This window comes from Chrysemys picta, chromosome 4, assembly GCF_011386835.1.
Source record: "Chrysemys picta bellii isolate R12L10 chromosome 4, ASM1138683v2, whole genome shotgun sequence".
Lineage (NCBI taxonomy): Eukaryota > Metazoa > Chordata > Testudines > Emydidae > Chrysemys > Chrysemys picta.
This window is the reverse complement of record NC_088794.1, coordinates 48,083,733-48,108,171: the sequence shown is the minus strand read 5'-3', so window position 1 is coordinate 48,108,171 and position 24,439 is coordinate 48,083,733. Positions and strand designations below refer to the sequence as shown.

General features: G+C 39.0%; 1 protein-coding gene across 6 annotated transcripts; it reads left to right on the top strand.

The window, feature by feature from the left end:
- Positions 1–3,731: 3,731 nt before the first annotated feature.
- Positions 3,732–24,439, top strand: RNF141 (ring finger protein 141). 6 transcript variants are annotated; one of them, XM_005291684.5, is made up of 6 exons: positions 3,732–4,238; positions 7,610–7,806; positions 10,122–10,230; positions 12,999–13,180; positions 19,778–19,885; positions 21,520–24,439. In XM_005291684.5, exons 2-6 carry the CDS (start codon positions 7,670–7,672, stop codon positions 21,668–21,670), a joined length of 687 nt encoding a protein of 228 aa, XP_005291741.1. In that variant the 5' UTR covers positions 3,732–4,238; positions 7,610–7,669; the 3' UTR covers positions 21,671–24,439. The 6 variants fall into 6 exon arrangements, with proteins under 6 accessions (XP_005291741.1, XP_023957397.1, XP_005291742.1 ...); XM_024101629.3 differs by having other exon boundaries at positions 3,742–4,238; positions 7,607–7,806; XM_005291685.4 differs by lacking the exon at positions 3,732–4,238 and adding an exon at positions 4,276–4,460.

The following is a 24,439-nucleotide window of genomic DNA, read 5'->3' as shown; positions in this document are numbered from 1 at the left end:
CCTCCTCAGCTCAGTCCAGCCTTCTCTATGAACAGATTCTGGAGAGCCCCCACAGGATCCAGGTAAGGGAGAATGGTACACTGAGTTGGGGGCAGAGTCCTCTGCACACATGGATATTGGGGTGACGATCAGGACTCAAATAACAAAAGATCTTCTTTGTTCATCATATGAAATATATCTAAGAAATGTGAGGCCTGATTTCTCAGATGCAGCCAAAACACACAGAGCATGAATCAAAGGGACAGGTGCAAAGATGGTTTAAAAAATACCACTTGGCATTCCTCTAATCCTAGTTTTCCTCTGTGCATGGCAGTTCCCCCCTGGGGTTTATTAGAACAGCTAAAGAGCTGATTTTAATGAAGCTGCAGTGACCACAAATGGTTTTACAGATTATGCCAGCACTGTGAAACAAAGAGGCCACATAGAACAGAAGCATCTGGCTCACTGCTCTCCATGCAGTGAGAGACTAGCTCTGCAATGACAACACTGATAGAAACATTAATCAGCAAGTGCCATAACAGACTAGTCTGATAGTGATGTAAAATATAGTAGAACGTGCAAATGTTCTTGGACATTGTTTAAATGAATTCAAATAGTTTTTTCCACTACAAAGCAAACAGGAAAATGAGCATTAAGATCAGGATGTGAGCTAATCTCAACAACCAAACCCTCAACAAATGATTTCACCGGAAAAAAAAATCTATATAAACTATATATTGCTGTCTCCACTTTTTAAACATTTTTTTATTCTTTTACATTCTTACTCTTTCTATTTGTGAGAAATTATTACTGAAACAAGTGTGAGGAAAAATCCAAGAGTTCTTATAACAATATAACTTCATATCGCAAATAGCAGTTACCCCCAAGTCATTACCACAAGCTGAACTCAAAACTAAATACATTTACTGAGCTGTATGTAATTTTTTCTTTAAAATATTTGCTTAACAAAAACATTACAGCAGTTGTAATATTTGTATAATTATTGCACAGCCCTCCAAGGACCAGAATGTGACAGCCTTACATTAAGTGTTACCTTACTCCATTTGCTTCAACAAGACTACTCAGTGTAAGGTGATATTCAACAGCAGTGAAGATATCACAATCTAGCCCGTGTGGGAGAGGGAGGGAACAGTTTATAAATAATATTATATATCAAATATATTATGTAATTATATATGCTATATTAGTTATAATTGCCCATCTAGTAAGAAAAAGCCCACCTGTTTTTGGAGGCATTGGCCTGATCCTGAAAGCTTTTATTAATGTGAATAACAATTACTCAGGAGAACAGAACTAATAACTTCAGTGGGATTATCAGGTCCTAGGATTGCAGTCTGAAAGTTAACAAAAATCTACTGTCTAATGACTGGCTGTGTTACCACCAATGATGTCATAATTCCATCACCCAATCATGAGCTGTTATATAACTGTTGTGAAATCAAAGTTGTAAGTGTTAAAAGCATGCAGTAGAACCTCAGAGTTATGAACAGCAGTTATGAACTGACCAGTCAACCACACACCTCATTTGGAACCGGAAGTACACAATCAGGCAGCAACAGAGACAGAGAAAAAACAAAATACAGTACAGTATTGTGTTAAATGTAAACTACTAAAAGAATAAAGAGAAAGAGGCATTGTTCATTGTAAACTTTTGAAAGAACAACCACGTTTTGTTTAGAGTTACAAATATTTCAGTTACAAACAAGCTCCATTCCCGAGGTGTTCGTAACTTTGAGGTTCTACTGTATCTTTAAAAGTCTCTATTATCTGACAAGAATTACCAAAAATGCAAGATACACAATGTTTTACATGCAATTTTAATAAAATGATGTTCATCTTATAAAATGATCTATCAATATCTTATAAATGTGATATCTCAAATATAAATATTCATAAAGCAACGCAGGAGATGTATGAATAAGGCTACACCACCCACATACGATCACAAACTTCAAAATGTATCCTTCCAATAACAATGCATGAATTATGTATATATTCATACTACATGGGTATCCATGTTAGGACACCTGCCAGCCAATGCAGTTTTAAAAGCTATTTATTCTGGTAGGACTGGAAATGAGAATTATGAAAAAAGAGTGAAATCTTTACTATGCTCACAGTGCTTTTCCCTTTAACCATTGTTGAATACTTTTGCTAGTGCTGGAATTCTAAGAACAACTACAGGATAGAATCCTCGGGCCAAATCCTAAACTCCTGACTCAGGACAAGATTCTGCCTGGTTGATATGCAAAAGTGCTGTGGTACGGTAGGCACAAAGAAACTTTCACCATCCTTCTGCATCCCATATAAAGGCCAAGCAGAATTGCAGTCCTTGAACTCCTTGGACAGAAATGACTTGCTCCCTTCCTATTCCCACTAGAGTGCTCCCTGAGCAGTGGAAAGCAGTTAGAAGGGGAATGAGGATCTGGTCCACAGTTTCTGCTGAAAGGAACAGATGGTTTTACATCCATTGTAGGTTGCTTAAGGAACTTCTCGTTAGGTCTTAACCCAGTGCAGGGCTTTTTGAACACAATCACTGGGTCAAAACTTTATTATCTGTTGAAGATAGTCAGGCTCAGTCACTGCATAGTGCCCCTTGTTAATCACCTCCAGGAAGTCTCAGAAATGACAGTCAGCTTGAGCTTCCTATCAGAATGATTAGTTCCATCTAACATTTAATAATTTGTATTATTCACTCGAAAGTAACGAGTTGGATTCCCACACTTAGGCTCCAGATGTTTGCTGACCTTATAAAAGAGGGTGGGAGGTGTATGTACCGTCTGCAGGAAATACGTAAAATGTCACAAGTCCAAGCCAAATCTTATTTGGAATACAGGGATTTCTTTTTAACGGAACATATTGTAGTGGGGCAGCAACTCCTTGTTTCTCTTCTTTAAATAAAAAACACTAGATGTGAAAGCTTTCCAGGCTATGATGGTGGAAGATCTAGGATATTCTATAATTTCTATGTAAATTTGCTGTTTCTCTCATAGTAAAAATTAATCCCTAGTGTCTTTTGGTATTTTCCACATATGTCCAACATTCAAACCCAGATCTTCTGCTATGGCAGTGAGTGCCAATGTGGCTTTTAATCTTCCCCAAGGCTGGACTGATTCTCTACACTGGCTGATAACAGTTCCAAGGAATGAATACAGCAACATGGGAAGTCCCAGTCATGCTTCTTGCTTCAGCCACAATCCCTGTCAGCACCAGGGATATTTTAAAAGCAGGCCTGCCTGTTCTCTCTACCAGACAATCTCCCTTCACTCTGTTTAGCCTCACACTGCCTGTTAAAATAGATTTATGACCAAAATTCATCAGTGATGTGGCACTAAATAGCCACAACATAGTAGAGGTTCTGGGCCTCAGAAACTGGTACACTGAAAGGTTTCAAAGTAGCAGCCGTGTTAGTCTGTATCCGCAAAAAGAACAGGAGTACTTGTGGCACCTTAGAGACTAACACATTTATTTGAGCATAAGCTTTCGTGGGCTACAGCCCACTTCTTCGGATGCATAGAAAGGTATGTTTTGGAAGAAATTTCCCATTTATTTTACTCTTTCAAACGGCTATAGGGCTGGAATGCACACTATTAGTACTAAAAGGAAATAGTATGTTACATCATGAAATCCTAACCCCCATAATTATTTGGGCAGAGAGGAACAAATTACAGCCCATGAGCCATACCAACCAGTCACTTTCCTAATCCCTTCCCTGCTGCCAGCCATGGCACTCAGTGTGGAGCAGCTGTGCCAGCATGGCTTGAAGTGGCTGTGTCCCACTGTACATCAGCATGACCAAGGCCAGGTATGCCCCAGGGACAGTGAGGTAGGTGACAAGGCAGCATGGCAGTAGTTCAATGGGAGCCAAATGCTGGAGGGAGCACAAGCAACTTTCCCATCGCTTCTGTCCAGCCAGCGCCTCCCAACAACAAGACACCTCCGCCGGCCCATGTAGGGCCACAGAAATCAGACACGGAGAATCCCTGCCAGGCCTCCCCCTCGCCTCTCCCTTGGATGCGCCCACCCACTCTAGCCAAAGGACGCGTTACCGTCTCCGGGGGGGCTCTCCGGCCCACCAGAAACTTTCCACCCTCCATTCCCCTTCTCCCAGCATCTCCCTGCTGCGCAATCCCCACAGGCCCCTGCTCCGAGCAGCAGGCCTGGCTGGCGGGCGCTATGGCTGGGCACCGGGCAGCCAACCGGCATCCACGCCCCGGGTCCGGAGCCTGAACCTCCAGGTGAGGGGGCGGGGCGGGTTCCTCGGTCTCCTAGCTGCGGCGGCTGAGGCGCGCGCGCACAACCGAGCACGTCAGCGAGGCGCCGCGCGTGACGGCGGCCCCTATTTCTCGCGCTGGCGGTTGGGTTTTGGGGGAGCGCGGGGAGGCCTCCCCGTCCCGATCCCGTTACCAGCCCGTGGCGGGCCCGGCCGGCCGGCGGGGACAGGATGCCGGGGGTGTGGGGTGAGGCTGCCGCTGGGGCCGGGCGCGGCGCTGGGCAGTGACAGGGGCGGCGGGCAAGGCAGGGCTGGGCCCAGGTGAAAGGCTGCGGGGAGACCGGAGCCCCGCTCCCGCCCGTCAGCACGCGCCGCCTCGGTTCCTTGGGCACGCGGCGTTTGTCCTGGGCCGCTTGTGCCCGCCCCGGGCTAGGAGCTGGGTGGGGGCCGGCCACGTGCCCGCTGGTTGTGGCGTCGGGGTAGCGGGGGTGAGCAGTGGGGGCCCGGCAGCCCCCGGGGAGCCGCCTTCCGCGGACCTCTTTAAGCTTGGATTAAACCCGCCAGCAAACGGGCACCTTGCCTGAGCGTCGCTGATACACCGGCCCGTCACCCCCGTGCGAGCGCCGGGGCTGTTTGTACCTAGGCGCTCTGGCTTTGATGCTGTGATAGCGGTCCCGGGTTATGTAACGGCAAGAGGTGTTGTAAGGGAGGGGAGTGCATTGTGCCCGAGGTTTACTGGCTAGGCCTCAGCAACGCTACTCGAAGAGTGGCAAACATCAATGGCAACACAGTAAAATGATGGTACTTGTGCACAGTATGTGCATGACAACAGTACTCTGGCTTTGCACCACAAACCCTCACCAGAAACAGTGGCAGCGCTTACTTACCATCTGCAGGTCTGGCTGTGCCAAGGGTGAAGCACCGGAGTAGTTCATTATTAAATCTCCATTCAGTGATATCATGGAATAGATATGCCTGCTTGTTTGTCAACGCACACAAGTCTTTAGTTTATAATGTAGTATATTAAGGGTTACGTAACATAGTGACTTACTGAAGCAGAGAACCTACTAGTTCATCTCTGGAGTACTGAATTCAAATATAAATACTTAAATTAAGGGTGTTTAGAAGAAGAATGGAGAATCCGTGATACAGGCTTAGTGCACACTTGATTATAGTGTTACTGTTTGTCACAGCTATATAATTTCAGAGTAACTGAAGAGGGAAAACACCTATTAGGTAACCTACTCTCTCCCCATAATTTGGTCTTTCAGCTGTTACATTATAAACCCTTGTTTTCTGGATGGCTTAACATGGCTGTAAAATTGACTAGATTGAAAGTTACTCATGGTTTTAGCGTGGCCTTTAAATGATCATACAACAATCCAAGAGTTCTGTAGCTTTGAAAGCAGTTTATTGTTTAAGTCAGTTGTTAACTTCTTCAGCTAAAATTTTTCTAATCAAATGTGGATTATGTTGATCTTTATGGAGAAAATATTAAGGCAAACAGTTGTTTGAGAAGGCAACTTTTTGCATGTGTGCCAACTCCTTCATTTGCAAACTCTGTTGTGGTGTTAGGTACTAATAGATTGGCATGTTTTTGGCATGTAGCCCCATTAAGATGCATTGGCCCCAATAAATTAATAGTTTAAACTGGGCACAGGTTTACAAGGAAATACAATAAACAGAGGATGCAGAGGAAGGTTGTATGTGAGGGATGGAGGTAATGCTAATGAAAGATCTTGGGGTGCTTATTGTGGTTATAGATGCATCTCAATTTCTCTTCCCTTTGTTTTATTTTAAAAACTAAATTTGAGGGCAAGAGTCAGGAAAGAGTGGTGTTGGAGAGTGATTGAAGTGAGAATTCAGAGAACCTGAGAACAGAATTTGGCCTGAATTTTACAATTAAGTTTTAAGTTTTTGTTATCTTGATGTATAACATATAGTTGGATATTTCACAGTTGACCCCTTAGAGGAGAATGTACTTTTCACAACTGTAACACACATTTTGTCTGTTTTTTCTTGTCCAAAATTTTATGTAGTTGCAATCAGCTATTTACAGCAGTAAGCCTTGATCCTGCAAATGTTTATGCAGAAATGTTTGCTCGATCAAGGTCTTGTACAGTGACACTATAAATCTGTTTATAATGTGGCTAGTACCAAACTCAGAGTGCAACTGCAAATACAAAGTAAGACCCAGATCCTTCAATTGAATCTGGTAACTCAGACTTGTAGAGCCCCATTAAAGTCAATGGAGTTCCACAGGGGTCTGTACTAGTGGCACTGACTGCAGGATCTGAGCCTATGTCCCTACAGATTTAATTTGTCTCCCTCTTAGATGTTACTCTTAAATAAATAAAAATAGTAAGGAGAAGCAAGTGTTTGACTAACTTGAAATGAAGTTTAGATAAGGTGAGGGTATGAAGATTCTTCTGGATATTGGGATCAGAATCTGTGGAGAATGATCTTGCACCACCAGTGGGGTGAAAGTGTGGAGGAATGTAGAGGAAGCCTGTGCTGGATAAATTGAGGAAATGGGAGGAGAAACTGGAACAAGTCTATACAAGGCTGTTTAAATGAGGGAAACTTTTACTTGAATCAAACAAATCGGTAGCCGGAGAGGTATCTGAGGATCATGTGGCTCTGCCTAGTTTTTAATCCTTAATGTAATCATGAATCTTAATGTTTTACTGTTCTGTAACATCATCTCTGGCGTGTATCTTTTTTGGCTTGTGTTTAATATTCAAAAGCCTTGGTGCAATTTCTGTATGCATACAATTTAATTAAATGGTTTCTAAATTGACTTAGTTGTATCAGTGCAACCCCCTACAATGGATGTTTTGAAATCAATTTAAGAGTGTCCACCCCATGGGAATGCACTGATAAAACTAAGTCAACTTAGAAACCAGTTTAGTTATATCCAACTTCTTTGTGGAGACAAGCATAGGGAAACACATTTTGTTCTGTACATATCAGTTTAATTATACAGTTAAATATACGATTAATTCTTAGAGCTTCTGACTTGCAGAGAAAAATCCTTTCTTAAACTGACACATATTAGCCTCACATCATGTTGCATTCCTGTGTTTGAAAACATTGCAATGTGGAGTTTTTCAAACAGTACATTCTGTATATAATGGGAATAAATTTATGAACAAAAGAATGCCTTTTCACAAGTTGCTACTTTAAAACGTAACGCTCCAACAAGTGTTATTGCATTGTTCCTGGGTTACGTTATGGATGTATCCCTTATCCAAGGCTGTGTCTTTAATAATCAGTGGGTGATTTTCCAAACTCCTTAGTGAGTAGATAGATTGCTATGCTTAAAAGGAAAGAGAGAAAAGGGAGCAGAGACTCTTAAATTTATATTAATACAATTTTTTAAAATGTATTTAGCAGAAGCTCCACAAATGACTGAAACCTCCTTTCTGCCTGGACATTGAGCTGAAGAATTTCGTCATGGGTCAACAGATTTCAAACCAGACACACACTGCTATTAACAAGTTGCCAGTAATAAAACATGCATCTTTGGCTCTAGAAAGTGGCTTTCTGACTTATGAAGAGTTTCTGGGGCGAGTAGCTGAACTTAATGATGTGTAAGGCTGCATGTTCTTTATTCCTTTCCCATTGTCGTGTTGTACAAAGACTATGTACGGAATAGTATTTTAGGCTTATTCATAATCTACTATCAGGTTTTCAAATATATGACCTTAAATTCTCAAAATCCATGTTGAGATTGAAATTATTTATATAGGATCAATCAAATCTATTAATATTACACTGATATTTTTGTGAATGTTTTTATTATAGCGTGTTGGCCCTCATTTATCCTTTTAAAGTGTTTGTGTATAAGAAAAATATTTAGAATGTGACTATTGGGTCTGAAATTGAAAGGTTATGTATTGATGTTTCATTTATTTACAGGGTGGATTTGATTTAAATCCAAATTGATTTACTCACTAGTCAGAAAGACTCGATTTAATCATGGATTTCTACATAAAAGTGCATTCTTGTTGGTTGTGATAACCTTAATACATATTCTTCACAACTCAGAGATGTAGGTTTCATTTTTAGAAGGTACACACTATACATTTTTTAAGTGATTTATTTTGAAAACTTTTCAGATTAGTTTTACAGCTATATCAGAAAATGAATGATTGTTTAGTTATTTCATTTACCAAAGGTAATTGAGGCAGATAGTTCACCTCCCAATGACTTTATAAATATCTCCAATTCAACAGGTAATCATTAATATTTGGAGGATTTTCTTGCCATGCTATATTAGGAGGAGAACATCGCCAGACAGACATTTAAATTGTTTTATTTAACTAAATATTATGTATTCTGGATTTTTTTCTTCAACAGCAAACATACAGTATTTTAACAAAACAAGCATATGAATTTTTTGAATTTGTTAAACATTCAAGTTTTTTAAAATCAGGTTTGTTTTTGTTAACACTGTTTTTAACTAAAATAGTTAAATGAAATATTTTTTTAAACACAAACAAAAATTAAATCGACTGTCAGCCAGGTCAATATGAGAAACTTAAAATATTGTCTTCTGCAGCTAACTCAGTCGTCTTCACCTTCATTTTCTGGTTTGTTCATAATCTGGAAAAGGAAAAACAAGCTATCCTGCTTTTTCAGGTCCCAAACGTTTTATCAATTTGGAATTAATTAGTCCAAAGGAAGAAAATATTCTTTCTACATCAGCAGAAGAAGCTACTGCTGTTAAAAGTGAGATTATTACTTCAACAGTCTCTGAATCCAAGTGCTTAAGTGACTTCCACCAGTTCACTGGTGTGACTTTCTTTAAAACATCATCAGCAAACATGTATTTCTTGAATGTTCTTACTCCCAAACTGGGTCTCTTTTACAGCCTGCTGCCATTATAGGTTTTCCCTTCTAGTAGGAGAATTGTATGGTAGATCTTAAATCAATGAAGGTTATGCTCAGAAAGACCTCAAGACTTCTGGAATATACTGCTCAAACAGTTTCACTTTTATTTCTACTGCCTGTCCCTCCCTTCTTACATTTATCTCCAGACTTGTTCTCCTTTTCCAGATCTATTCTGCCCCCAACAGTCTTCTATTCATTGAACTTTTTGAAACTTTGTACTTTTAGAGAGAGGTAAGGGATTGATTCTGTGTACACAAATTTGCAGAGGGACAATGGGGTTGAGGTCTATTATTTCTCACCTCTCTATATTATTTATTTATTTTAAAACATTTTTGATGTTAACAAGCATATTATCTCTGGATACACAAATCCACAGTTTGAGAACTGTAAAACTAAGCATCTCTGATGGTATCTTCTAGACTGAGCACCGAGTCCCATTGGGTAGATAGAAAGATCAATGTAAATAATTTATACAGAAGCCCCTGAAACTCCATAAGGTTGGGTCCCCAATCCATGAACTACTGGAACTCATTTACAAAACTTTTCTTAAACATTACATGAATATATTGTCTCATGCTATAGAATTAGAATTTATAATCCCTATTCCATGATGAGATATCTTTGAGCTATAGAGATATCTTTGAGCTATAATGTATCTTAATTAAAATTATCGTTAGGTTTTTTCCTCAAAGTGTTTTATCAAAAAAATCTGATTAAATAAAAATCCGATTAAAAAAATCGTTTTTATCCACCCTGTTTGTTTATATTTAAGAGTGTATCTATAATACTTAGCAATTACATAGCTCATTATGGTCCTGAGTCTGCAAATATGCATGTGAGTAATTTTAGGCACATAAGAACCCTGTTGATTTCTATGGCATTGATATAACTGCTGTTCAGGTTTAAATGTGGATGGGTAAATGATGCCAGTGTCTAAGTTTCTTTCAAAGGTGACTTCACCAAGCATTGCCTGTCTAATATATAATGTCGGATTAATGCATCTGTGTTTCAGCACTGCAAAGTTGGCTTCTGGCCAGGACAAACATCTGTTGTTTGAAGTGCAGCCAGGTTCTGATTCCTCTGCTCTTTGGAAGGTGGTGGTTCGGATAGTCTGTACTAAGGTAAGATTATCAGAACCTTTAACTCAGGTTTTTAATTGCAGGTAACTGAAAAAAATTGTTGTTCAGTACAATATGTTTCAAAAATATTTGGAGGTATTCCTATACTGTTAAGTACAGTTAGGCCTAAAATCTAGGTCTTCCTAAAAAGTCAATATCAACAGTAACATTTCCATGACCGCTTTTGAACGATTTGCAATCCAGTCATTGGAACATCTTTCTAATATATAAGAAACAGAAAGTGAAACAAATTGGAGACTAAATTAGTTTAGTTTTATAGTCCCAAGCTTGACAGAGGTTGCATATTAATAAAGGACATTCAGAATGAACTTCACTGGGAGATAAAATTCCTACACTCTTAAAAATGAAGTGAATCTTATTTTAATTTGAAACTTTGACCTTTAATGGTTAGTTTAGGCCTGATCGTGCAAGCTGAACCATGTAGGCAAATCATTTTTATTGGGGCTTCACAGCAGTTCGACGATCTTGCAGGATCAGGACTTTATTGTGACACTTCAGTTAATTGTAGGAGCAAGATAGGTTTCCATGACACTTAAAAGTACATAATTGATAGCTGCATTAACATGCAGCAATAAATGTGTATGACTTCAATTTAATGTTGTTTTTTTACTGTAAGACTTCATCTTGACTCTCTGCCCTACTGAAACTCATAATGAACACACTTGTTCAATGATGCTTCATCCTAAGAAAGCAAATAGTGCTACTTTGGAATATTGAATTGTTAGTTTTGCTGTTGATATTCATCCCACAAAACCAGAAGTTGACACTGAAATTCAAAAGGTAACAGTATACAAAATCAGTGTGGCAACTATTAAATGATATAAAAACTGGCTAACTGTTCTCAATGCTAATGAGTCACTGAATCAGGGTGGCTTCTAGTGACGTTCCTACAGAGATCTGTTCTTGGCCTAATATTGTTAAATGATATGGCAAGAAATATAAAATCATTACTCTTAAAGTTTGCATATGAAAGAAAAATTGGTGGAGTGATAAATGACAGGTCAGTTATTCAGCGTGATCTTTGATCCCTTGGTAAACTGTGCACAATCAAACATGCAATTTTAATATAGTCAAATGCAAAGTTTTACTTCTAGGAACAAAAAAATCTAGGTAACACTTACAGTCCCCTATCCTTTATCCTGGATAGAGATGACTCAGAAAAAGATTAAAAGGTGAATAATCAACTTGTTGGTGTGAGTCTAAAAGAGTTAATCTACTGCAGCGGAATATCAAGTAGGATTAAGGAGTGGTATTACCATTGTATATGGCATTGGTGAGACTGTTACTGGTATATTATGTCCATTTCGGGTGTCCATGCTTCAAGAAGGATGTTGGAAAAAAATTGATCAGGGTTTAGAAACGAGCTACAAGAATAATTTGAGTTCTTAAAAATCTGCTTTACAGTGAGACTTAAGAATCTAATCCATGTATCTCATAGAGACCATTAAGTGGTGACTTTATTATGGCTTGTAAGTACCTACTTGGGAAGAGATTTCTGGTATTGGAAGGCCGTTTAATCTAGCAAACAAGCATAACAAATTCAAATGACTAGAAATTGAAGCTAGGCAAATTCAAGTAAGGCACAAGGTTTTTAATTACTTTTCATCACTCAAAGGTTTTGAAATCAAAATTTCATGTCTTTCTAAAATAGATGCGCTAGTTCAGTGATGCTCAGATCTCAGGAGTTCAGGAACCAAGTTAGCGATCAGCATTACCCAAAAGAGCCACAGTAGTATGAATTCATTGTTTCAATTACTATTCTCTCTCTATATGTATAAAAAATAAAATTCTCACAGCAAAATGACTGACCAAGTATTATTTTATCAACTACAATTGGTTAATAACATAGTAATAGCATCCTGGTTGGTTAATAACTTAGCTTAGTTAATATTTAAATCACACAGTGTTTTAATATCCTGTGCTGCAAAGAGCTTCAGGAGACACATTAAAGAGCAACTTGTGGCTCCTGAGCCTCAGTCTGAGTAACACTGTTCTAATTCGTCCAGAAGCTATTTGCCTTGAAATGGGAATTGTTGGTTGAAATTCTGTGGCTTGTGTAGTGCAGGAAGTCAGACTAGATGAGTATGATCTCTTCTGGCCATAACCTCTATTATTTTAGTATCTTTTAAAGACAGCACTTACTGCATTTTTAAATAGATCACTCGATAGTGTTTTTTGTAATACTTCATCATTCTTAGTTTTATTAATTTTTTTACACGTTACTTTAGCTTGTCAAGTGATATCCAGAATCTTAATAAAGCTCTTGAATTACTTCAGTTAGAGTTCAAATCCAGCATAGCTCAAGACTATTCTCTGGGACTAACAATTTTTAATATAGCTTTACTTTTTACTTTTAGCCTACATATAAAAAATTGGGCAGGGGCAGGTACTTTGAAGAACAAGATTTTCATGATGATTTCTATCAAGACAGTCATCATTGTAATCATGATAGTGGGTACTGTATAATTTAGATACTGGCTAGGCTAAATTAAGCCCTAAAAATGAAACAATAGATTTCTGTCCAAGGTTTTGTTTATGCTTAAAGTTCCTAGACATAAATGCTTCTACTTAATTATAGCTTAATATAGTTGAATACCATAAGTCTAGTGAGATGCAAATATCACAGGTAAGCTCATATTTTCCAATGCATTTGATCATATTTACCTACCTACCTATGTTCAAAATGATGGCAGATAAATTTAATATTTGTTACATAATACAAATCTATTTATAAACTTTTGTATCTTTAGATAAACAAAACAAGTGGCATTGTAGAAGCTTCAAGAATTATGAACTTGTATCAGTTTATTCAGCTTTATAAAGACATCACAAGTCAAGCAGCAGGAGTTCTTGCACAGAGCAGTGCCTCTGAAGGGACTGCTGCAAGTCTGTCATCTGTGTCATCTTGCCAGGCCAGCTTATGGATGGGAAGGTAGTTCAATATATTACAGGTTGTGTATGTGTATATTATATGTTTGTTTGTAATAACTATAAACCCTCCAAAATCATATTAAATCTGAACTGTTACCATCCAACACAATAAATGTGGGTAGAACAGATTTTGTCTGCCAAACAGTGAGCATGTTACCAAAAAGGATGTGGTGTAAATACTTGTAATCATGTAGTTGACTCTGAATTACCATTGGTGCCCGTACACAATAGGTTTGGAATAGTCTTTTAGTCATTATAGTCTAATATAAACCTAGTATATGTTGTCTCTTCTGAGTGAGGAAACAGAAGGAAATGAAATCAGCTGTGGCTACAAAACTGTTTTCAGTTATATTTGTTTACACAGACTTAATGTTATTGTTCCACTTAAACTTTCTTTTCCTCACATTTTGGCATTTGGAAATTCCCATCTGTTGTCATTTGAAAGTCATCAATGCTAACCATAATTTAACCTGTAAGACTGGAAAAAAAACATGTACTGGTTCATAGGTGTTGACATCCTGCTTTGTTAGCTAGGAGGAAAAGCAACAGACTGAGATCAGCACATGCAGTACCTTTTAGTTCAAAATTTATAAAATGGTTAACGTGAATGTAGTGGCAAGAAGCTTTGCACCCTATCTCCATGTTGAAAAGTTGCTATTGCTAACTGTTTAAATGTAAAGTTTGTATTACCTTGAAAGTTAAATGTGAAAGTTGAAGTAAGGTAGGGAGATGTTTTAAACAATGATAACTAAGGGTACGTCCAGACTACCCGCCGGATCGGCGGGTAGCGATCTATCTATCGGGGATCAATATATCAAGTCTCATCTAGACGCGATATATCGATTCCCCAAACGCGCTCCCGTCGACTCCGGAACTCCACCAGGGCGAGCGGCGGAAGTGGAGTTGACGGGGGAGCCGCGGCCATCGATCCTGCGCCATGAGGATGGGAGGTAAGTCGACCTAAGATATGTCGACTTTAGCTATGCTATTCCCGTAGCTGAAGTTGCATATCTTACATCGACCGCCCCTCCTTTCCCCTCTTCTCCCCCCCCCACCCCCGCCCGTGTAGACTAGGCCTAAATGGAATCATACGCTGTAAAACAATGCTATTTCTGAGTAATGGGCGAGGAAATAACTATAGCAAAGCTGGCAAGCTCCAGACTTCAAGCTCCAATTGTTTGAGGGAGTGAGAGAAAGGGAGATTATTCAGAATAAAGATAGTACAGTGTTTTTAAACTGACATACAAGAGTTGGCTTAGCAATTTTAAGAGGACCTGTGCACAGAACTTGTGGTGGGGGAAAAAAATCTGTTGCACTTTCGAAACAAGTCATTGTTCTGCCCTTTTTAAGAAGGAAGAACACCTATTGCCTAGAAACCACTTAACAGAGATGCTGGAATTTTGGCTGTGAACCGGAAAAATTCCCAAAGCAGACACTGATGAAACTCCTAATGTAGATGGGAAAGCACCTCTGTTTGTGTTAGTGAAGTTGAACCTGATTTCGGGAAGAATTAGACTCCTATAGGACAAATAGTGGCTTTGCTTGTCTACATTAGGGCTTGCACTAGTACAGTTATATCAATGCCTCACCTTATCCTCTTGTTGACTCCTTAGCAGGGGGATATTTTGGCCCTGTCTCTTTGAGCTGTTAGAGTTATGTGGTTCCTTTGGTGTAGTTTGTATTCTTTAAGAAAGAATATACTAAATTTAAACATGTGGCTTGCTCTTCGGGATTCTGTGATAGTTAGTCGTTCTGTCTACCAGATCTGAAGCTTCTGAAGTCTTATACTGTTGGTCTGCTGTTCACGTCAATGTCTTAAGCAGTTTGTTTTGTAAGGTGAAACTTCCAGTGGTTTTTGATGTGGCTGTACAAAGCATCAGTAGGAAAAATGACTTTTTTCAATTGATCTGTAATATAAAATCATGACTGCAAGGTTCATTATACATGACAGCATGTTTAAAAAAAAAAAAAAAAAAGCATTTAGCAACACCGAAGCTCAGATAAGTGTGCAGCATCCAAACACTGAGCCATGCAACATGAGAGTTGCATGGCTATAACTGGGGGCAGTATCTGTTTCTCTGTTTTAAGATGTATGAAAATAAAATACTTGTCAGACTTAGACTTTAAGGTCAGACGGGACTAGGGTGACCAGATGTCCCGATTTCATAGGGACAGTCCTGATCTTTGGGGCTTTTTCTTATATAGGTGCCAATTACCCCCCACCCCCGTCCCGATTTTTCACACTTGCTATCTGGTCACCCTAGACGGGACCATCATGATCATCTAATCCAGTGGTCTCTAACCTTTTTACGCACAAGATCACTTTTTGAATTTGATCTACCCTTCCCCAAGGCCCCACCCCACTCACTCCATTCCCCCCTCCCTCCGTCGCTCACTGTCCCCCACCGTCACTAACTTTCACCGGGCTGGGGCTGAGGGGTTTGAAGTGTGGGAGGGGGCTGAGCCTGGGGCTGGGGGTTGGGGTGCAGGAGTAAGGGGTGCAAGCTCTAGCAGGGACTTTGGGTGCAGGGGTCATGTGGTCACACTGCACCCAATCTCATAGAATCCACTGGACATTTCATGAGTTTTACTTTTTATTAGTGTCATTTGTGGTTTATAGATTCAAAATCCTTCAGGGATTGTCACAAATCAGTGTAACGTTCTCAACTGTGGGGTGTGCATTGGTTGAGCCTGGGGCAGGGGGGTGGTGTGCAGTAGTGAGGGGTGCAAGCTCTGGGAGGGAGTTTGGGTGCAGGAGGGGGCTCTAGGCTGGGGCAGTGTGTTGAGGTGTGGGAGGGAGTTTGGGTGTAGGAGGGGGCTCCATGCTGGCGCAAGGGGTTGGAGTGCAGGGGAGGGGGGTGAGGTGTAGGCTCCGGCCAGGAGGCGCTTACCACAGGTGGCTCCCGGTCAGCGTCGCAAGGGGCTCAGGCAGGCTGCCTGCCTGCCGTGTCCTCATGCCGCTCCCGGAAGCGGCTGGCACATCTCTGCGGCCCCTGGGAGGAGGGGGGGCGAAAGCGGGTCTCTGTGCGCTTCCTGCACCCGCAAGCACAATCCCCACAGCTCTCATTGGCCAGTCCCTCCCTCCCATTCCCCGCAGGGGCTGCAGAGACGTACTAGCAGTCAACTGCTTCTGGGAGCGGTGTGGGGCCATGGCAGGCAGGCAGGCAGCCTGTCTGAGCCTCATTGCGCTGCCGGACTTTTAGTGGCCCGGAAATCACGATCAACTGGCAGAAGAGGCTCCAGGATTAACCAGTCGATTTGTGATTGACGAGTTGGTGACCACTGTTCTAATCTGACTTCCTGCACGTTGCAGGCACAGAACCTCACCCACCCAATCCTGTAATAGACCCCTAACCTCTGACTGAGTTACTGAAGTTCTCAAATCATGATTTAAAGACTTCAAGTTACAAAGATCCACCATTGCACTAGTTTAAACCTGCAAGTGACTCGTGCCCCATACTGCAGAGGAAGGCGAAAACCCCCCCAGGGTCTTCGCCAATCTGACATTGGGGAAAATTCCTTCCTGACCCCAAATACGTCCCCTGTTTAAGTTATGTTTACAGCAGCACTCTTTCTTCAGTTTTGAGGGACATTATCTAGTTCGACAGCATTTCCCATCTTAAATGTAAGGAATACTTTTGCAGTGGTGAATTTTTCCACTTTGAAAGATTCTAAATATGACTCCCGTATAATAAATCTTTGTTTTGCCAACTTGTTTAATCTCTGGTGATAGCGAAAGCTTTGGGGATAAGCTATCACTTTGATAGTCTTCATTGAGCTTTCTTAAATGCATTCTCACAGCAATACTGAAAAGAAATATTGAGCCAAAATTGCAAGAGCACCTAAGTAACTTATCACAAATCCTATGAAAATTCATTGGGATTTGTGCTCCCGCTTCAGTCAAGAACTCGAGGAAATCTCACCAGTTATGTTGTTCTATAATAGTGGTTCTCAATCTGTGGCCCAGTCAGCGCACAGCTGCAGCCCATGTGAAACCCCAAGTGCCGTACGGGTAGTATTGGATGTGGCCCACGTAACACATTCTGGCCCACAATGGTAAATAGGTTGAGAGCCACTGTTCTATAAGCTGGAACACAAAAAGGATAAAAAATAGCAGGAGTGGGGGGAGAATTGCATGTGAAATTCCTGCTAATACTACTTACCCTATGTGGGGAAAGAGACTGCAGCCTCATCTTACAAAGAATGATAAACTAAACTGGGATGGGACCATTTTGCAAGACACACTCTTCTTCTCTGATTTAATTTCCTGTTTGTCTTGCATAGGAACATTCAGTCTTACGTTTTTTGGCTGATTTAGTGACTGATTTATTACTGATTTATTGACGCACTAACACTACCATTAACAAATATATTGTACGCATATTTGGGAAAGAGGTATTTTCCTGCCTTTTAGTCACACTCTCAGACAGATGGACACTGTGTTTTCATTTGCATAATTGCTGTAAGAGGCTTTTTTGGAAGCTTGATACACTATACTAGTCTTCAATTATGAGGTGAGGCAATAAGGATGGGATATATTGAGAATAAGAAGCTATTCTTTTTAAGTGTGAGTATGTTTTTTGTTTGTTTGTTTTTTGGAAGGGAGAGGTCAAGAGCAATGTCCTCTCCATTTAAATGAGCTGATGGATGTAAATCAAATCACTCGTGGCAACCGGTGGTACCTGCCAAATGGAAGCAAAGATTTTGAAATGCTATTTGTAATGAGCTTGAGTCAACTTAGCTAGCATCTTCTAATTTTTCATGTCCCTCTATATCTAAAGACACTAAAAAACAGTGAAGCCCTTTCAAGTGTTCTTCTACCCAGTTAATCTGTTTGTTTTTTGTGTGAAATACTCAGTTGGCTAAACTCTGCTTCCTTTCAGATTTTTATTAGCTCTGCAAGAGCTAGCGGTCACTGAGCAAAAATAGTGAATATTATCTACTTACTTTTTCCTTTCATCTTAACCCCTTCCAGTTAAACAGCGTCCCACTCTTGTGTTGCATCTACTTTCCCATCCAGAGTATACTAAAATATCTTTGTTTCTACTAACTTTATCTAATACTAGTGAAAAATAAGCAAATGCTTATGTCATCCTTAAAACTTAAGGCTTTCCATTTGTGGTCTGTCCAAACTTGTAAACCTTCCAGAATGTCATCTGTATCCAATACTCTACTCTCTGGATTACTTATAAATTGGCTGCAAGTATTTTCAAGGGCTTGGTCCTATGACTAAATACCAGCCCCTTGAAACTTGCTGAAAATGGTGCATCAAGCAGGTACACTAGTATGCGTGTACCAGTAAATGTCTCATACTTGGAAATAGGGTCATAGAAAAGTACAGCTATTAACAGAGAATGGAGTCCCATAGTTTATGTAGCAGTACATATGTTTTTTTAACCTTTTTTGCCCCATCTTGATAGGGATGGGGAAACTTTTCAATGTTCCTTGCGTAGCAAACTAAAAAGGCAATCCTAGGCCCATCACTGGTTTTTTTGAACGGAGAGGAGGTTGTTTAGAAGACCTACGGTCAATAACCACCTCTTCTTTTTTTTTTTTTAATGAATTTCTTTGGTTATCCATATATTTGGCAGCAGGCCTTGCTATATCCTAACCACTACCTATATTTGTAAAGAATGTCTTCTCATTGACAACAGCCTGAAATAAACTACAGATTACTGATTCTCTTATTTTTGGAAAGGAAATCCCAGGCGTAAACTTGGCCCTGAAAGAAGTGCTGAGGACCAGAACAAAAACACTTGAACTACTAGACATTACATTAGCTGGCATCCATTCTGTATTAAATAGTTCACAAAACATCTAATCAAATGACCACCCAAATTAGTCTCTCACCTTTGTTAAACAGTCACAAACCAGGGCAGTCGTTCTAGAAATATAATGCCACTAAATGAAACCCTTTCTGCAATGCTACCCCCACTGTTCAGTACTCAGTGCAGTATTTTGAAGAGAGACTTCAACCTGCCCCCTAAGAGATCTTTAAACAGCTAGTCTCGTGACATCAGCATCAACTGCAATATTCTGGAAAAGGCATTCTGTCAGGGATCCTGTTTTAAAAAAAAATCAGCTGTTGACTGTTCCAGCCAGTAAACAAAAATTTGGCCTAAAGTCAAAGTTTAATTTATTAAAAGCTATATCTGATTTAGGGTAGCATTTTGGCCATTGAAGGCAGAGTCTGTCCCTGCCCTTATTGTAAAATTTAATGTCAGCTGCTTGGTCAAAGGATGCAATATGCAATGGTTCAGAATAAGAACTTTGCAGACTTCACTTGTCAATATGAAAAGTGATGAATCTCTAGCCCTTTGTGAGACCAAAAGAGGAATCATGCGATACAAAAATAGTATTGCATAATCCCAGTGAAGCCCGAGTTTCCTTTGCAATTTTTTGTTGATGACTTTGGGCCACAATTGTTGCCACGGACAGGTTGCATAATGGATGATATGTTCTTAAGCGCTCTTCTGCTTATTTATCACTAATCTGAATGTTTATATCTACAAAAAATAAATAACTAGTCTGCATATGTACAAGAAGAATAGTGTTGAATTTATGTTTTGACTGAATAATACGGTTTTGTCCATTGCAGGGTTAAACAGCTGACTGAGGAGGAGGAATGTTGCATCTGCATGGATGGACGTGCTGATTTGATCCTACCATGTGCTCACAGCTTTTGTCAGAAATGCATTGATAAATGGTAAAGTGCTTAACAAGGAAGCTCATTTCTAACATGTTTGGTTTTAGTATGAAGGACTCCTCTGTACCAATATGCTCTAATGTTTAAAGATATCTTTTGAGTAATGTACATGTGATGGATAGGACCCTTGAGCAAATACCAGGATTGCAGCAGAGCAATGAAGGGTCACTTCAGAATTTGCAAGCATTTGATTAACAACTTGATCCAGAAAAAGCTCTAATTCTTAATGATGACTAGCAGAGAATTCACTTGTAATAGTGAAAGTAGCTGATAAAGCATAATTAGATGTAAAGTTAATTAAAAATTACAGGGAAACTGATTAACTTTGAGTCAATGAAGAAGATTCAGAAGTATGTTAAACTTCTTTTGTAGTTTGTTGCCTATAGTATTCTTAATTCCTGTAAAACATTGTAGACATGCATGAAGTTTTCAAGAAGAGGAAAAGGGGAAACGCATTGAATCTGGCCTCTTGGTCTGTTCAGGTCAGAAGTTCCACAAAATTTTTCTCTTTAAAAACTAGTCTAGTCCTCTTTAAATGTTACAAGCATAAGGCAAAATGGAATGCCCAATTATTATTTTTGTGAATAAACATATTGCAAAGGAAATATTTTTAGGTATTAAATTGAGAAGTCTTTTCACCAGTCAAATACTCTAAATTTTCCCTTACATTTGATAAAACCCCAGTACAATAATTTTTGTGGGGGAAAGTTTGTTTTTAATTAATACTAAATAGTATTTTGAAATGTATGCATAACTTTTATTTTACAATATAGTATCAAGTTAAACACAATACCAGCAACCGATTGCCTTTTAGCCTCTCCTTTTGCTCTAAAGTTAGAGCTGAGGACATGCTATTGATTAACATGCCAGTCTTTAGAATCATGGGGAAAAGTCAGAGAGCCAAATTCAGCTCTGGTTTACTTGGGCAGCAGGCCCAATCCATATTAATTTAAATGAGTTGGCCATTTACCCATGGCTACATTTGATTCTTTGTGGTTGTTTCAAACTCTTGACGAGGAGACAGTCTTTAACACAATACTCACACAGCTTTAATCAAAGAAATTGGATCCCTGTGTATAATCAAACTTACTACTTACCTTGGACAAGTAGGACTTTGTCCCTGTTAGCCCTGCAGAACCCACTATCTCTGCTGTGTGAATGAGTTGGTTTCCATTATGATGGTTGGTTGACAGAATTGTTAACTAGATTCCGTTGCATAGTCTTTATTATTGTTTGATGTATGAGTCAAAACAAAGTTTGACGTCTGGATCCCAAGTTAGGCTAATATGGTTAGAACTGGAAAAACCTTTTTATTTAACCTGAGAAAATATGATCCTGAGCCACTAAGACAATCTTTATACCATTTTTATCACCTGTAAGAATATTGCTGCACTCAGAATTGTTGACTAATGTTGATTGCAAAGACAATACAAAGGCACTATTCAAGTGATTGGGTTTTCAGTTATGCTTGTAGTCACCTAATCCAGTTATATTTCTCAGTCTCTTAATATACAGAGCATGCAAAGGCTGACAGTAAAAGCAGATGCTGTACAGTACTTGCATCTCAGATAGAAGTGTGCATGTGTTTTTGTTTTTGTTTTTTTAACCAACTATTTCTCTGATTTCCTAAACAGGAGTGATCGCCACAGGAACTGTCCTATCTGCCGTCTACAAGTGACTGGGGCAAATGATTCTTGGGTGGTGTCAGATGCACCTACAGAAGATGACATTGCTAGCTATATACTCAACATGGTAGATGAGGCAGGCCAGCCTCACAGACCATGATGTTGATGACTACTGATAGAAGTACTTGAAAGTTCATTGTCATGAACATCTGCTTTTTCTTCTCATTCCCATTCATCCATACTTCATTTCATTTAGGTGTCTCTTTGGTTGCTGTAAGCTAAAGCTACACTATTCTTTTAAAACACAGGGTATATGAGCTAATATGTCTGGGTGCATTCTTAACTTTTAATATGTAGCTTCATTAAATGCTCTAAACTGTTAAATCACTAACGCTTGTAAAGTTTACTTTAACAATGTCTTTTCTGACAAGATTAAGAGCCATTGGAATAATTTTATTAGTATTAATTATAACATAATAGCATTGTGCACCAGCTTTTTGAACACCACAAATGGAACTTTATTATAGAAGAGGCAGCATCTTCTTATTAAAGGGCCTGCCCTGCAGCCTTTTTCTCATAAGTAATCCATTCTCACACAGCTCGTCCCACTGACTTCAGTGGGTTGACTCACAGGAATAAAGATTGTTAACACGAGTTAGGATTACACAATTATAACTAAACTGTGAAGTTTTATTGCTGAAATTTGAGAAGCATCTTTTGCCCCTTCCCTCACCCATGGCCATTTGTTTCTGTTTAGTATTTATATGTTTTGAGTTAAACTAGTAGTAATTTTTAGTATAGAAAAGTGTTTTAAATCTATTCTCAGAGATTACAGAAACCAGCCGTGTCAACATGTGTGCTTTCCCTTTTTCCTAGCAGAGTAAACCTTTTAGAAGGCTATTTTATCTGATTTCTAAAGTTTCATAGCTAACGAAACTATGCTAAACAGCTTCACACACAGTTCCTAAGGTTAAAACAATATATTTCCATAGCTTTTTGATGAGCGACAGCCAAAAATTGTCTTGTGCACTAAGCATATCTGAAAAGAACTCACTTTACTGAAAGGCATTGTACAGTAGCTGTCATGGCTTTGTTTAGTCCTGATGCTTTTGGCTTTCTCCATTTTTCCTAAGTTTTCCAAGTCACAACATTATTCATACTTTAAAAAAAAAAAAAGCTAAACTGGTGCTGTACTTTATTTCTACAAGTGCAATATGCCTTTCTGTAGCCGAGAAACTTCTGCTTTGATAACAATAGCTTCATTTTGCTTCCAATAAAATTTACAGCTCTGAAAATCTGGTGAAAAGGAAGTAATGATAGGAGTTCACCAAGATACTTCTGTAGTGTGTTTGCAGTGAAATATTTGTTTATATTTTTTTAAAAGAAGTTTTGTCAGTGCCAGTGCACAGGGAACAGACTTTGAATTCTCTCATACATAAATGACACATTGAGCTAATATAATTGTTCTTCTTTTTTGCAATTAACAAATTGAACTGTTTTGACTTAACACTTGGAGTCATACAGATACACTTACATGCAGTTGTTCCATTGAATACAAATGACGACAAATTCTTGTATAAATTGCAGTTTCATTTGCCATACCTGTTAAAACATAGTGTTGTTTCAGGCTAAAACTCTGTCCTGGCTAGGTTCTGCACTTACAGATATGCAGTTTTTTGTGAAATTTCGTACCGAAGAGTGACTAGTAACAATACCCAGGGACCAAACCCTGGGAGTCTTACCTATGTACCTGTCAAACTTTTGTACTTGGAAACTTGTACAGAATACGACAAACATTGGAGTTTGGCTTATGGCAGAGGAGTCAGACTCAAAGATAGTGAGCCAAGTAAGACTGACCTCCTGTGCAACTCACCCTCACAACCGTTAGGGCTTATTGTGTAAATCTGTATTTAGGCATCTTATAAAAATCTGTCTGAGTCTATAGATTTAAAACAATTAACTGGTTCCTTCTCTTAATCCTATTATGTCAATGAGTCCTTCCGGATTCTTGAGGAAAAACTGTGGATTACTTGTTTGCACTAAATATTGTGGTGTAGTTAGCTGCACTAAATACTATGAAAACCTGTGCTGAAAATGCATAATGTTTTTGGTTTTTTTCCACTAAAATAGTAACATTTCTAAACACAAACCATTTTATTATTCCTTTCTACCCAGCATTAGTCTGCATTCAGGAGGTTAAAATAACCTTTAAATTTTTAAGCTATTTTTATATTAAACCACAAGCAAGCATCTGAAATCACTAAATCCTCCAATTGATTTTATTTTTTCAAACATTAAAAGAAATGAACTCCTTGAGTGAGATTTTTGGTATGCTGATTCTCTGGTGAGGGCTTGTATGTACTCACTAAAATGTGACTTTGTAGTGAATGCAGATAGGTTGTTAACCATAACATAGTGACACGCAGCACTAACTAAAGCAAAAACTGTAAATTTGTTTAAAAAGTGAAAATGTAAACTTTATATTCTGTACAGCTTTTTAAATTAAGCTTCTCTAATGCACACTGTGATGTAGTTACTGTAATGTGTGCCTTGTAAAGTATGTACTGTATGTTATAAAAGGAAAGTATGTTAGCACTGAAGAATATAGTTCAGCAGTGGCAATATTTCATAGTCTGAAATCCTACATTTAGATGAATACTAGAAAAGGAAAAAGCTCAAGTTAACTTGAACATGGTAGTGGGTTTCAAAAGTCTGATGTGTGAATGTGAATCAGTGTAAATAGCTATTGGTGGAGGCCATATGAAATTGCTGTTTTATGCTCTGTATTTTAGCATTAAAGTGAAGATTTCTTAAAGGATTGATATGGGGATACAACTTATACACTACTGATTGTATTGATAGCTAAAGGCATTCCCAATGTATTGTAACTTGTGTATGAATTGTGCAATAAATACACTCTGAAAGAAAA